The 16,640-nt window shown below is 39.6% G+C and overlaps 1 protein-coding gene across 3 annotated transcripts in view; it reads right to left on the bottom strand.

Annotated features, from left to right (window-relative positions):
• The window catches only part of LOC132303161 (uncharacterized), an 87,723-nt gene that overhangs the window by 17,476 nt on the left and 53,607 nt on the right, over nt 1-16,640 (bottom strand). For 2 of the 3 annotated variants that reach the window (XM_059800306.1, XM_059800308.1), the window contains exons 7-12: nt 15,933-16,013; nt 6,093-6,311; nt 5,729-5,871; nt 3,295-3,461; nt 1,196-1,413; nt 827-919 (exon numbers count right to left, since the gene is read on the bottom strand). In XM_059800306.1, coding sequence (XP_059656289.1) covers nt 827-919; nt 1,196-1,413; nt 3,295-3,461; nt 5,729-5,871; nt 6,093-6,311; nt 15,933-16,013 — 921 coding nt within the window. The remainder of the gene's footprint in view (nt 1-826; nt 920-1,195; nt 1,414-3,294; nt 3,462-5,728; nt 5,872-6,092; nt 6,312-15,932; nt 16,014-16,640) is intronic. The other variant, XM_059800307.1, reaches the window with a different exon arrangement.

The following is a 16,640-nucleotide window of genomic DNA, read 5'->3' as shown; positions in this document are numbered from 1 at the left end:
CTGCCAACATGGTAGCTTGCTAGTGCCTCAAACTGCCCACAAGGTCGGCACAAACCAACCCCCCCTCTCCAAAGAGGCCCAACATCCATGTCGGCGCAATTCCGGCTGGGTCAGGCTTTGGTACCATTTGTAATAGCTTACTCCACCAAATGGTACGATATTGTTTGCTTTTGGCTCGAGCCCGCACAATTTTGTTTTTGGGTTTTACCCCAAATGGCCTCATACTAAGGACTTCACCTTCACTTTACCCAGGCAATGTGGGATTGTGCATTCGTAGCCTACCTGGTAGCCATACAGTGCCTCACACCCACAAGTTTGCCACGATTACCCCCTTGTAGGGGTCAACGTCCTCGTTGCCACACATTCGGCCGGGTTCCGGCTCTGATACCATTTGTAATAGCCTACTCCACCACATGGTATGATATTGTCCGCTTTAGGCCCGAGCCCACACGATTTTGCTCTTGGGTTTTACCCAAAAGGCCTTATGCCATTTGGATATAACAATAGCACATACATACTTCTCCTTTCCACACCCAGGCAATGTGGTATCATGCACCCGTAAAGTCGCCACAATCCAGCCCGTAAGAGGCCCAACGTCCCCGTCTTGAAATGATGACATCAAGCATTCAGGAAAGTATCTCTCTCTCTCTATCTCTCTCTCTCTCACACACACACACACAGAGTTAGTGTCATCCTGACACACTCTCTCTCTCTCTCACACACAGTGTCACCATGATACACTAATCCTTCAATTAATTCTTTTGATTCCAACAACATTTACTGAAGAAAAAAAAAAAAAAATCAAAAATAAATTTGTCCTACTTACCTTGGACAGCTTCTCACGTGCTTCAAGGGACAAATTTGTCATCGCATAGTAATCCAAATCTTTTGGGAGTGGTCTATGTTGCTGGTGAACCATCTACAAGAGAATCAAGGACAAAAACTGAAAAATGAGACATGTTTCAATAATCATATCTGTGAAATGCTCAATGAATAAACCACACCCATGAATGTCAAATAAAATATGACATTCCAAATGCATATGTGATTCACACAGTATCGTTGATTGCACACTGACATGTTCAAAACAGAAAGGTAAAAATAAAATCAAAAATAAAAAAACATATCACGACCATATATTAGAAGTAATAACTAATTTGACTCATTAATGTTGATGATTATATTGATTTTTAACCTGTTGGAGTTGGTTCTGCTGGCGCACAATAAAGCCCTCGTACTTGATATCAATCTCCACACATTCTTTCTCCACCCTAGACAGGAGTTCATTTCCAAAGCCATGTTTATCAAGAACGTGATATTGGATGTGCGGTTTCTTAAGAATACTCTCTAGCGTTGAAGAGTCCTTCACTGGCTGACCAGACAAAAGAGTAACATCAGCGGCCAAATCTCCACCTGGAAGTAAACACCAGAGAATCACTAGGTTTCATATATAAATATTAAAAATCGGTGTGCAATTCATTTTACCTCTAATAAGTCAAATTACTTAACATAAGAAGATATGGCATTTGAAAGTCGATCTTAAAGTGACCATATATTACTGCTAAGATTTGTTTAAAAAAAAGAAACATCTGAATCAAAAGGGACTGACATATATGTTACATGAATTGCATCCCTAGTTGGTACATACGTTTATTGTAAGCGTATGTATGAATTGTAAATATTGCCCGTTTTCTGCCCAACACAAAAAGATCATAATTTATGTCTTTTTGTCTCCAATCGTATAATACTCAGCTATTCATCTACTGTCTAAGAAATGGTCATCTAATATGAAATTTAGATTGCCCCCGGCTTCCTAACTCTATTGTCAATTGCATTCTGTTCAAACATTGAATCGCCTAAATAACTGTGTTATCTTTCAGTCTACATATTCTCTCATTCCCTCACCGCAACCGTAAACCCATATTCTCTTACTGGAGTGGTGACCTATGGAAAAAATTGCACTCCTCCAACTAATAGATGGATAAAGCCATGAACATCTACAATGGGGAAGAAGAAGTGCCAATCGACCCCGAGGATGTGAAGTAGTCTGTCTCTACACTCCTGTCCGCCCAAAGACACAAGGACTCAAGCTCCTCTCTCTCTCTCTACAATTACATACATGTAATTATAGTATATAATTTTCACATAGCTGCATGATGTATTTTAGTGATCACGAGTTGTGGAATGGCTTTCGAGATCATTGGGAGGAGCCAAGAAGTGAAACAGCAAAGGGAAATATAAATTATATATAAAGTTTCCTTACAAAGTTCATGTAACAGAGCAAATGTAGACATCAGGCTCATTGCAAATCAGTCAAAGGTTCCTGATTGCAGAATTTATCCAAAATATTGCAAAAATGAGTTAATGATTAATTACTCTGATGAATATAAATATCATATATAAACTTTTCTCTGGCATAAGAGTAGAAAAATAATACATAGCTGAATTTTTGGTCCCGAAATTTAACTGGAAAACGTATTACACATGAATATATCTGCATTCATACTTTTCCGATTCCATTTGTATGCCGAAAATTTTAATGTCTTACTCAACCATAATCAAATTATAATCGTATGTATTTGAACATGTATTTTCTCCATATCGTATGTTATTAACTATGATTGCGTCCATCAGTTGCATATGAGCAGAAGTCCTGGTTTTAGATATAAAAAATCCAAATCTTAGGATATTGTAACACAGTTAAAAATTTGTTGACTTGTATGTCTGACGACATGGTGCTCCATTTATGTTCTCAACAATACAGACACTTTGTCATGTCTACAAGGGGTACTTTACATTTTTTAGTATGTATGTGAAAAAAAAAAAAAAAAAACACTGGCAGAATTAAACAAGTGCACCTTATTCTACAAGTGAAGGAAACTTTGGCCTTATTTTAATTCTCTGTTGCGAAATACATTATTCTATTTGGATCAAGACCCCCTTAGCTGGATAAGATGTATTTCAATTTATCGGCTGTAAAATGCTGTCCAGAAATGGGGTACACTGGTTTTGGTCCACAATAAAGGGTGGCTTATTTGAGTCTGTTTGCTCTTACTTTGGTTGTCCATACTCTTTAGAACATATCATTTAACAAACCTTGAGATGATTATCTTCCTGAGTTTTCGCAATCAATCATCAGAGTACAACTAATAGAGGACAGCAAGTGGAACAAAATATTAAATTTTATGTGCATAGATACTACCCCTCTAAATTTGGAGTATCTCCTACATTTTTTCCATTGGAATATGCTAACTATAAAATCTAATCCTTAACACAGAAAGGGAAGAGGCCAACCTGAAATTCTGACAGTTTTCAGTCGTTTTTTTTCCTCCGAAATTCGAGCTTGTTTATCCTGGAATATTTTCCAGCGTCTATCATCTATCAATCCAATTTCACGCCCCAGAGGTGTGAGACGGCTATCAGCATTGTCGGATCGAAGTAGTAAACGATGTTCTGAGCGGCTAAGAGGAATAAAAAAGATGTGAAACTGCTAACTGTTGGATAACGAGAACAAAGACAATAACTGAATAAACTGTAATGCTATCATGAGGCTGACTTCATGATAGTTGTCATGAGCTCTCTTTTAAATTATCACATTTTGACCACAAAAAATAGTGCACAAGTTAGATCATCACATAGCCAATATTAAAATGATCTCACAGTAAATAAAATAAAATAAAATCACCTCAAAATACCATTAAATATAAGTTTGGTGTTAGCTTTAATGAATTTTTATACGAAATTTTGATTGTATGATCTCTATTGGAAGATATATATTGTTTCCCTTGATTTTAGGGATCTGATTGATTTCTGACTATTGTAAATTAGAACAAGATTGTAGGACAGATTGATTGCAGTAAAATAGGATAGATTGATTGCTTTAAATTAGGAACAGATTTGTAGGAAGATTTTTTATTCTTTTCCTTGTATAGCTTTCTCTCTTTCCTATATATACTTGTACAAGATGTTAATATATGAAGCAGAATATTTTACACAGAAAATTTCTACATGATCTCCAAAAAATCCTCTTTTAAATGGTTGGATGCATGTTTCAATATATGTATATGATCATGACAAAAAAGACAGAAAGCTCATGACAACTACCACGAGGTATGGAATTATTTGTTTGAGTAATGCTACCATGAGGTCCTCATGGTAGCATTACTCAAACAAATAATTCTTTCCCTGATTTAAAATTTAAGAAACAAAATGATTATCATCTGAGACAAACTCAAACAAAAGCTAGTTAGGTACTATACCGTAAATTTTACACCTCTGTTTACAAACACACACGCACACACACAACAACAATAATCTGTACATTTAGAGAAAGAAACACAGAATCTTTGGGTTGCCAAGATATTAACAGTTTAACAAGAAGTGCAAATCTCTCATATACATAGGAAAATGTAAAAGAGTGGACTTCCTGTAGTAATAGATAGGTCAAAATCTGAGACATTCTAGTATATCACAGAGACGGTAGCCGAAAAAGCTAAGTGCTTGAAGGGAGAACTCATGTCAAGAGCTGATAGAGAGGGGTTGATTAAGTGTGTTCTGAGATGCAGAACCGATGCGAAAACTCTCTCTTTTATTGGCGCCCGATAGGTAGGCTATTCCTTACCAACATACTCTCAACAGAATCATTTTAGATTGGGGTCCATTATAAATGAGTCTACAAGTATAAATTATGCATGGAGCATCATTTCAAGATTTACGAATTAACAAGTTACTGACTTTAAAATATCATTTGTAGTGATGATTTGCTTCTTCCATGGCCCCATTGCAGATATGAACTTGTCTCCATGGGGACATAAACACACTCAAAGTCAAACTTAATAAGAACTTAGATATATCAGCATCTAATTATGCCCTCAGAAATATTGGTTTCACAAATTTTTAAAGAAAATCATTATTTACTTTTAGTACTATATGTCAGTACTTGCAGAATGAGGAGGTCACATTCTAAAAAGGTGACGAACAACTTGCCACAATGAAATAATGGTTATTTTCTATCTTGAAACAAACAAGCATTTTAATTTTGAATATGCAAAGATGACGTGCAGTTAGTGCCCTTGGTGAAATCCACCATTACCGATTTAGATTCTTATTTTCAATATTTAAAGTTGGTAGTATTGTGTTGGTCACGTAAATACAAAGGTGGATGGATAGTGAAATAGCAGCAAAAGGCATATATATTGTTATCCTGGTTTATCAAGGGCTTGCATTATGTGATAATGTTTTTTTTTTTTTTTTTTTTTTTTTTTTTTTTTTTTTGATAAGTAGAGATTGTAGAAACAGCGTTCAAAAGGGGAACGCGCCTCTCAAAAGATACACAAGGCCAAAAAGATTGCATTATGTGATAGTGTTTGCATAACGACCATGATATGGCAATGTAAACTACCATAGTTTCACACAGAGAGGATGATGATACATAAAATAAATGGCGTAGAATAGAAGATGGAGAATTATATTTATTTCAACTCCTATACTTTCATAATCTTGATGCAAGAAGAAACATAAATGCAAAAGTAATTGTGAATGGAACATGCTTTCCGCAAGAATATGAATGGAACCTCATTGCACTGTTCATCAATTTTTTTTAAGTAAAACGATACCTCAATTTTCTTAAAAACTTGTATAAATCTTATATCATACTTTTATCACCGTAATAGTATGAAAAACAAATCCCATGATATCAGTATTTAAGCAATAAATTGCTCCTTATTACCTTGTCAACATGCGATAAGGCTCTCGGAGGTCTTTGGTAACTAGATCATCAATCAGAGTCCCTATATAACTGCTTTCCCTCTCGAGAACAATCAAAGGTTTACCCTCTGAATGCCTGGCAGCATTAATTCCAGATATGATTCCCTACATTAACAGATAAACTGAGACAAATCTCTGCCAGGTACACATATAGCCACAATAATTTTTTAATAGAAACAACTTATTTTTCAACCGTTGGAAGCCACAAAATTATATTTTCTTTGTGCAACTAATAAAACAATCAATATCAAGATGAAGGAAGAATAAATATTCATCTGGAAGAGAAACGAAAAAAGGCAGAATTAATCATGTTCTAAATATGAAACCTGTGCAGCAGCTTCTTCATAGCCTGTTGTTCCATTTATCTGACCAGAGAAGAAAAGTCCTTCAATTTTCTTTGTCATAAGAGACCTAAAGCACTGATGAGCAGGCAGAAAGTCATACTCCACAGCATAAGCAGGCCTCAGCATTGAACAGTTTTCAAGTCCAGGTAAAGTTCTCAAAAGTGGTAACTGTAGTCTCTCAGGTAAACCAGTCGAGAACCCCTGGAAGTACAGAAAGGTTATAATTTAAATGTAAAATGTTATAAAGAAGTATTAGATTTCAATGTATATGATAAAAAAAAAAGGTATATCTGTACTTCCTTGTCTCTTGTTTGATCAGATAAGTGGGCTACATCAAAGCACTGTTCTTACAACTAACCCCTCGCCCCCAACCCACTTTCTCTCTTCTCCCAAAATATCAACACCAAGAAAATTAGGGAAAAAGAAAAGGCAGCAAATCTAGCAATGCATCCGTTTTAATGGAATTAGCAGATTTCAGTTTAGAAATGCTTATAGACACTTGATGGAATTCGCATCAATAACAGTTTCTGTGAGTCTTTTATTCCCACTAATTTCAGCAATTTAAGTATTCGACATGCAGTTATATTTTCATCGATATTATCATCTAGCTTTTCAACAGTTATGCCGACTTCTGCATTACATTTTCATTACTCTTCTTTTCTCTTTCTTTTTAAACTTTTGTTTTTACTGATATGAAAATCACAAGGCGTCGTTTCTTGGTGCAACAGTGAAAACAAGGACCGAAAAGCATGAAAAATCAAGAGTCTAAGAGCATCCACTTAGTGCAAAACAAGGTCACAAATTATAACTGTCTCCAGTACATCCCTTCCCTACCCAAGACCTAATATTGGCAATTTGTTAATAAAAAATTAATAATATCATATTTTGTTAACATAAGAAAATAGCATGGTGGGGATTCAAAGCTACACCCCAAGGATACAGCCAGACTAAAAGCCAGAACACTATTTCATCCAAAGTAATAATTTTATTAACTTTTTAGGAGAGTGATAACAAGTTTGATCTGAAAGTAGTACGCTGCTCAACATATAAAATTTCTGATGCATTAAAATAGTCAGAGGACAGCATAAACATTAGAATATTTTGTCCAAACATTAACTTTCTACATTTTTTCTAATCAATAGGAGGGAATTTAATACTGTTGTCAATTTGAAGTAATATTCTTCTCATTATTTACCTTTTTAGCAGAAATGCGTATATTGCGATGGATGTCCAGAAAGACAAGTTAGGAAAGAATTAGAAGTGAACACATCCATGAGATGGTTGAAGTAGCACCAATTGAAGAAAAAATAATAGAAAATCGATTAAGATTGTTCCAACATAATGTAAATAAAACCACTAAGTTTGCCGGTTAGGAAAAGCAACATCGTCGACATTGAGGGTGACGCTAGGGGAAGGGGAGACCAAAGTAGAGCAGAGTTAGTAAGAAAGGATAATAAAACAGGTGGTTTGACTGAGGCTATAGCTCAAATGGAAAATTAGGATTCATATAATTGACCCCAAGGAGTTTGGAAAAAGGATTTGTTGAGCTGTGAGTTAAATTATTTATTTACTAGCTTTATGTGGTCGCATTTTAATAAAATAATAAGAATTTAAAATTGGTCAAAAGGAACAAAAAAGACCTAATCACCCTCTCTAGGTCAGTTTTGATATATGTGAAACTTACCTTGCATATGCCACTCTCAGTAGCAACTTAAAACCGTTGGAACTTCTAACAGAGGACTGCAAGATCTGACATGCATTATTAAAAAGGGAGAGTGGACTTGGGTGGGATACTCAATGGCAGATTATGGATGCTACATGAAAATGGGATAGAGCTATATAATGCATTATCAAGACATGGAAATAGCCAAGTGTTTTTGTAAATTCTTGTTAGAGATTGAATTATGAGAGAATCTTCAGGACTGTAATAGTGAAAAGATGTTACTTTGGCAGTGTGTAATTTATGAAGATTGAAACATGAGAATCTTCAGGACTGTAATAGTGAAAAGATGTTATTTTGGCACTGTGTAATTTATGATTGCAGTATTAGCTTTCTATTAAATTTGTGTGCACTGTTCACAGCCATGCTAGACTATTTTAGGTTGAAATGACGGTTATATACAGTAAGGAATTATTTTGAGCTCAAACAAACTTCAGAATATAGCTACCACGCAATGTGTTGCTCTGTAAAAATATAAGAATCTTCAAAACTATTTTACCTCATAAATTCTATTCTTGAAATCACATTTGCTGCAATCTTAAGTAAACTTGCTTTTGGTTTTTGATAAGGATACCTGATTTTGCAAAAAAAGAATTCCCCGGAAGTCAAAGCAAACACGCAACCATTACCCACAACATGCCCCTAATGGGGCTCAAACTCTCAACCTCCCCTTTGGTGAGGAGAGATCATATCATCTGGGGAGGTCCGGTGGTTACCTATTCTGCTATTGTGACAAGCAAAACTAAAATTTTCAAGTTATTAAGGATTTTACAAAATTTTAGGGAATGCTTCAAGCCTTCAAGGCTTCTAACAGTCTAATTACCAGAAAGATTTTGTTTTACATAAAGTGCACGAAATTGAAATGATGCAGCTATTTTAACTTCGTTTAGATCTGTTTCTGGATGTTTGAGAATCAAGTTTTTATTTTTTATTTTTACAAGTCTTTTGCGCTCAAGAGGGGAGTGCTCCCAAGAAAACAAAAAAAGGCCAAACAAGACCGGCTATAATCTCAAACTATCACCAAAATCCACAGGTTCCCCACAGATGTACAATTTCACCCATTGACCCAAAAAAAAAAAATAAAGAAATCAAAATAAAGTATTTGAAAGACCATATAGGAGTCTCTTTGCCAGCAAAGGATGTCATATTTCTCTCGTGCCACAAGCTCCTCCATAAACAAAGGGGAGTGGCCCTAGCTCACCTATCCACCATAGAACCAAGTTTTTATTTGAACACCACAATAAGAAATTCGCGAAGTCTTTTTGTTGCTATTTTGAATCTTTTTTTTTTTTTTTTTTTCCTTCCTTGGTACTCACACACCCATGAAGTGTGAAAATGTGGATTCGAATACTGAGAGCAGCCACTTTGTGCAAAAAAATGCCAAAAGTTAGGTCTTCAAGTCTGCCCCTCCCAACACCCTTTGGTAGCAGAACCACACTGGATAATGACCCTTTTAGTATTTTGAATCTAGCTTCTGGAAAGGAAAAATAGGATGATTTTCATAAAGTAATGAATTTACAAAAATTTCTAAACCACAGAAGTCTAAGCTGTCACAGTAAAGGCAAAACAGTAAGCGGTTCTAAAATGTATTTTAAACAATAATAAATGTAGCTTATTTTGGAAATTAAAATTCCAGAAAGATATATCGGCCTTTGAAAATCGAAATTTTACTTCACACAAAAAAGAATCATAAATAGAAAGTGATGAATTTTAATAGCTGATGCTTCATGCGGGCAGAGCTGGAAATCTGAATTTTATGATGAATTTTTTTTTTTCTTTTATAAGTAAAATTAAATAAAAGCACTCAAAAGGGGAGCGAATCCCAATAAAGAACACAAGGCCACAAAGGACCTAAGCCTTCAAAGAGGCCACAAAATCAATAATCTCCTCTAAAGATCTATAATCTCTCCCTGAAACCCAACAAAAAAGAGTGGAAAGAATAGAAAATTTAAGAACAGAAATCGACATCTCCTGTCCTTCAAAATATCTCCTATTCCTCTCGAGCCATAAACACCACCACACACACAGAGGCGTAGCCCTCCAAGCATCCCGAATGACAGCTCCCACAGAGCATCCACTCCAGGCCTCAATCAACCCTCTCACGGAACAAGGCATAACCCATGGAAACCCAAACAATCTAATCATCAAATCCTTGCAAGCTCTAGCAATGGTGCAATGTAAAAGAAGATGATCCACCGTCTCCTCATCACGAAGACACATATAGCAACGATTAACCACCACCTGATTTCTCCTCCCCAAGTTATCCTAGGTTAAAATCTTTCCCAGGACAGAGGACCATGCAAAAAAGGCCACCTTAAGAGGAGCCTTTGAGCGCCAAACAGACTTCCAAGGAAAGTAATCCCTAGGATCATTCGTGAGGCACCTGAAAAAGGACCTAACCTCAAAACGCCCCTTAGAGTTATCAGCCCAAGTCCAACCATCAGAATCCTCAGCCACAATCCTCTGGCGATACAACAGCTCCAAGAAACGAATAGCTTCCTCAATCTCCCAGTCCCGAAGCAATCACCTGAAACGAACATCCCACACCAGTCTCCCATTATCAAGATGATAACAGTTGACCACCATGGCCTGCCTATCTATAGCAATCCTGAAGAGCTGAGGAAAAACAAGAGCGAGAGGAATATCTCCACACCAAATATCCTCCCAAAAACTAACCCTCCTACCATCCCTGAGTCGAAAACGGATATGTTTGAAAAAATCAACCCACCCCTTCCGAATAACCTTCCAAACCCCCACTCCCCGAGGCTCACGCACATCCAGGGAACCTACTCTCCCCAAACCGACTCGCCACAACCCTCCTCCAAAGCCAGTCTCTCTCCACTCCAAACCTCCACAGTCATTTCCCAAGGAGAGCCTTATTAAAAGGCACCAATCTTCTAAGGCCCAAACCTCCATTCCGAATGGGTCTGCAAACTAGCTCCCATTGAGCCAAATGGAACTTGAATTCATCCCCTCCACCCCCCCCCCCCCCCCCCCCCCCCCCCCAAAACAGAAAATTACGCTGTAATTTCTCTATCCTCTCTGCTACAGAAGAGGGAATCTGAAAAAGGGAGATAAAATAAGTTGGAAGGCATGAGAGAGTGCTCTTAATCAAAATGACCCGACCTCCCTTAGAGAAGTACTGCTTCTTCCAACCAGCCAATCTCCTCTCAAATCTATCAACCACAGGATCCCAAACCCCCACACACCTCGAAGGGGCTCCCAGAGGCAACCCTAAGGAAGAGATGGGAAAAGAGCCAGTACGGCAACCAAGAATATCAGCAAAAGTCTCAATCTCAGGGACCTCCCCCACTGGCACCAGAACGCTCTTACCAACATTCACCTTGAGGCCAGAAACAACTTGGAACCAAATCAGAACACACCGCTAATAACGAAGCTGGGACACATTCGCATCACAAAGAACTAACGTGTCATCTGCAAACATCAAATGGGATATCTCCAACTGGGAAGCAACATCCCTGCCCACCCGAAAACCACTCAAAAATCCGAGCTCAACTGCCCTACTCATCAATCCATTGAGGGCCTCCATGACAAACAGGAACAAGAAAGGGGAGAGCGGATCCCCCTGTCTCAAGCCCCTCGAGCTATTGAAAAAACCTTTAGGAGCACCATTCACAAGAATCGAAGAGTGAGCACTAGAAATACAAAAATGGATCCATCTCCTCCACCGATCACCAAACCCCATCCTCTCCATCAGGTAAAGAAGGAAGCTCTAACTCACATGATCATACGCCTTCTTAATGTCTAACTTACATAAAACACCCGGGACCCCACTACGCAATCTGGAATCCACACACTCACTAGCAATGAGAACTGAATCCAAAATCTGACGACCTCCCACAAAAGTGTTCTGAGAATCAGAAAAGACACCATCCAGAACTTTCCTCAACCTAGAAGCAAGGACCTTGGCAATCAATTTGTAAATACACCCCACCAAACTAATAGGCCGAAAATCCTTAACATCTAACACCCCTCCCTCTTTCGGAATAAGAGCAATAAAAGTGGCATTCAGACTCTTCTCAAAAGAGCCTTGACCATGGAAAGCATGAAAAGTGCCCACCACCTCCCCTCTAACCACCTCCCAGCACTCCAGAAGGAATCTCATGGTGAACCCATTTGGACCCGGAGCTTTGTTCCCATTACAACTCTTCAAAGCAATCAGAATCTCCTCTTCAGAGAAAGGCTACTCCAGAACCGCGCACTCCTCGCTTGAAATAGAGGCAAACTGAAGCCCATCAAGTAAAGGCCTCCACCCAATAGTCTCTGTGAACAAATTCTCATAGAACTCTGAAATGCCCTTGCAAATCTCCTCCTCCTAACAAAATAACTCCCCCTCCACCCGAATCCGCCCAATATGATTGCCCCTTCTATGAGCATTGGCTAATCTATGGAAAAATTTTGTGTTCCTATCCCCCTCCATAAGCCACAAAGCCCTAGACTTTTGCCTCCATGAGATCTCCTCCATGATTGCAATCTCAGCAAATTCCGCCTGACACTCCACCCTCCTAGCCTTCAAGGAATCCACCAACTCCCTTTGCCCTTCAATCCAATCAATATCAGCAATCTAAGCAAGAACCCGATTCTTTCTCCACACAATATTCCCGAAAACCTCTTTGTTCCAAATTTTGATATTATCCTTCAAAAGACGCAAATTTCCTACAAGCAAATGACTTGGGGTGCCAGTCACCCTGAACCCCTCCCACCAAAGACGGACCCTCCCCAGAAAACCCTCTGCCTACAGCCACATATTCTCGAATCTGAAAGGAGAACGTCTACTGCGCAATCCACCACAATCCAACATCAACGGAACATGGTCAGAGATAGGGAGAGCCAAAGTAGTTTGCACAACATCAGAAAACTTCTCCTCCCACTCCCTGGACACAAGGAATCTATCAAGCCGAGAGAGAGTAGGGGGAGAGCGGCCACTAGACCAAGTAAAAGGCCCTCCCTCTAAAGGCAAATCCAGCAGCCCAAACTCATCAATGAACACCGAAAAGGACTCCATATCTGACGTCCACCTCCCCGCGTCAACCTCTCAAAAGGAGATCGAACAACATTGAAATCCCCTCCAACACACCACGGCAACGGCCATCTTCTTCTAACCTCCCTAACTCCTCTCAAAGCAAAAAGCAAGCTCTGTCTTCAGTAGGCCCATAAACACCAGAAAAGACCTAATGAACATCATCCTCCACCAAAGAGAAAACGCACGAAACAAAGAATTTCCCAACCTGAGAATCCACCTTATTCACCCATCTGTTATCCCACATGATCAGGATGCCACCTGAAGAACCAATAGCATCCAAGGCAAACCACTCCACAAATCAACCTCCCTAAAGGCTCCGCACCATCCTATCCGACATCGATGCAAGCTTGGTTTCTTGCAAACATACCACATGACCTCCCCCAACACGAATAACCGACTTCACCACTTTCCTTCTGACGGGGTCATTGAGCCCCCGGACATTCCATGAAATAATTCGTAGCTTCATAGGGAAACAATTGAGTCAGCAAGCCCTTCCCTCCTTCCACTATCCCTCTCCCTGGATCCCCTATTCCTCCTTCCATACGTGATAACCTCAGTGGGACTCTGAACCACCCTCGCTCCCACCCCATCAGGCACCCTACTCCTACCTCCCACCCTTTCCTTAATTTGAGAGTTGAGAACATCTTGAAACAAACACATTGCCTCATCCACCCTACCTTCGAACGACACTCCCAAAAGAGAGCCCACATCCAAACCCTTTTCCCTCAACCACTCCTCTTCCACTCCTTCAACATCCGTAGAACCACTCCCTCAATCTCCCTCCGAGCGGACAACAGCTAAAGGGACAGCCAAGTTCACAGCCTGCTCCAAATCCTCCCACTGAGCCAAACTCAAATCACCATAAAGGGAAGAGCCTGCAGTTTCCTCCCAATCGTCAAGGACAGAAGAAGAATGAGAACACCCAGTCCGCTGCGATTCAATCACCTCCTCAGACACCCTCCCCTTGATTCACACTGAAAGCTTTTCAAAGCCAAAAAATCTCGTAATTCCTTCAACAGAACAATGGCAGACACATCATTAACCTTAATCTTCACGTCACGTCCAATGCACACCGTGACTTCCTCACCAAACTCCTCCCTAGGCCGAGAGAAACCCAATCTGTTCACTAGCGGTTCATTCACCGAATTCCCCTCTACAATCGGGGCCAAAGGGACAGAAACAGTGGCCATCCCTCCTTCCTCCAACCTCGAGCATCTCATCGACCCCCCAATGGAAAGAGAAGAAGGAGAAAAAAATGGAATGAGAGGAGAATTTACAGAAAACAAACAAGACTTACTCGGATCAGAATCCGAGTGAACAGACGACACCCACTTCTGTTTATCCTTTCTCGTCCATCTTTTACGAAGAGCAGGAAGAACGACCTTCTTGGCCAGCCGATGACGCTGCACGGGGACCTTCAGTCGCCGATCATCTCTAGAACCCATACAAGATGAACCAGGAACCTGTGATGCATTTCCTTTCACCGAGGAAGAAAAAGGCCCAAACGTGTTTCCCAAACAAAACCCAGAGCAAGAAGGAGTTGTTCCCGACCCACTCTTCAACCCAAAAAGAATTGTGCACAACCCACTCTTCAGCCCAGAAGATCCACCAACCGAACCATTTAAAAGTGGATGGGCAACTGACCCACCAGCCGATCCACAAGAGGTTAGCCCATGATTGCCAAAACCCGGAGGCCCAGTGACAGGCTTTTCATTGCCTAAAGACCCCTCAACCGGCCCACCAAAAGATAGAGCTTGACAGACCACCAAAGCCCCTTTCCCCGTCCCAGCAACAGGCCCCTCAACACAAGTGGGCTTCGGAGCGAAAAGTCTTTTAAAGCTCTCCGAATTCTGGATCCACATCGCATCCCTCCATTCCATCCATTTCTTGAGCTCAGACATCCACTTTTTCCCCATAGATCTCAATTTCAGCCATTCTTTTTCCTTGAGCAAATGCGACCCATCTCCTTCTTCTAAACAATCTGTCGTCAGAACAAGCTTGGGATGTTTCTCCTCCCAAACAACCACCTTACGTTCATCATGGACAAACACAAAGAGAGGGCAAGCCCGACCATCCGACACAGCAATACAAACTCTTTCAGCATCAATAGCTTCATTGGCATCCGCCCACACAAACCCACCACATAAATCACCGACCGTCACAAACAAGGCATGACACCATAGGTGAAGAGGGAGACCATAGATCGTCACTTTCTTCAACCCCTTCTCCTTTAAGACCTCCTTCTCCTTCAAGACCTCTGAGCAACCGACCCTAAAACTCCAAGCATCCACTCGTAAAGTGGCCCTCCCCCAATCACGGCGACCCTCTTTAAGCACCCAAGTTGCCTCCGCCGCAGAGGGAAGCCGAAAAAGAAGCAAAGAATCTGGCAAAGACGAGACCGTCACACCAGCGGAGATCCTCCAAGCTCGCGATGCCCAAGCAGCGATTTGATCCCCATCACCCACTTCTTTATCGAACTTTCCGACCAAGCATGATCAAAGATTTTCTCTCCTCCTACCAACCGAGTCGTCATCCAAGAAAATCGAGGGCCCTCTGTACGGAATCGCAGATCTCACAGAACCACCTTGGAACAAACGAGGCAACCAATCAACCTCCAAGAACGAACACATGACAAAGAAAACCAACAAGACAAGAAACCCACTAAAACCAACCAACAGGAACCTTTTCCTTTTATAATGAAATTATACTATAAAACTAGGAATCTTGTATATAATATTTTGAATACACTATAAACTAGGGATTTAGGCTTTCCTGTGTTAGGATCACTACGAGATGTCCTCATAACAGTAACAAAGTTGAGCAGTAATCACCAATTGATCCCAGTAAGGCAATAAGTGGCACGAGAACACAAATTGAGATGAAGATGCATTAAAGTCTCCGTAATTCAAAAAAACTTACTAAATCAACAGGGAATTAAATCATTGGCAATTAGAAAAAGAGCAATCATATGTTGCATTTTCTTCAAAAGCACCTTTACTCATATAATCATATTACAATGAAAATTGCAAGGAAAAGCAGTAATAAAATTCCATCAAACCTGTACATAGAGGTCAGGCACATTCCGACCCTCCGGTTCAAGGAAAATTTGATGAGATTCTTTATCTTTAAATCTTACAATCTGAAACAAGATGGTCAACTCTATTAGAGAAATTGTCTGAAAGAATATGGTATTGATATTATCATAACAAAGTTATTTTCACAAGTTACAACACCGCCAATTTTTTCCCTAAATAACAAAAATGATTTTTGCCTCCAACATTTTGAATTGTTTTTATTTTTTTTCTGCAAGAAACAAAAAACAAAGTGGGTCAATGGACTTCCACAAACCAGACTTCACATCTTCGCATGGAGTATATGTTAACTTTAAGAGATAATCAAATCAAAGAATAAAGTATAAGAAAAAGAGAAGAAAGAGGATGAGAGAAAAAGAGAGAGAGATGGGGAAAAAGAGAGAAAATGAAAGAATACTTTCATCCTTCCACCACATTATATTTATAATAATAAGTTTTAGAAATTACACATAAGCCCCAACATTATATAAGTAATAACAAATAAGCCCCTGACAACACTCCCACTCAAGCTGGTGCAAAAATATCTATCATGACCAGCTTGACTAACATATTTTGCAAGCAAGTCTTGCTCACACCCTTAATCAAAACATCAGCAACCTGATCATGTGTGTTGACGTATGGAATACAAATTAGCCCAAGACGAAACTTTTCCTTGATGAAGTACCGATCGACTT

This window comes from Cornus florida, unplaced genomic scaffold (assembly GCF_030987335.1).
Source record: "Cornus florida cultivar Cherokee Brave unplaced genomic scaffold, ASM3098733v1 CherokeeBrave_3.0.0_Hap2_Chr04, whole genome shotgun sequence".
NCBI classification, from domain to species: domain Eukaryota; kingdom Viridiplantae; phylum Streptophyta; class Magnoliopsida; order Cornales; family Cornaceae; genus Cornus; species Cornus florida.
The sequence above is the reverse complement of the archived record's forward strand: the minus strand, read 5'-3'. Positions and strand labels throughout refer to the sequence as shown.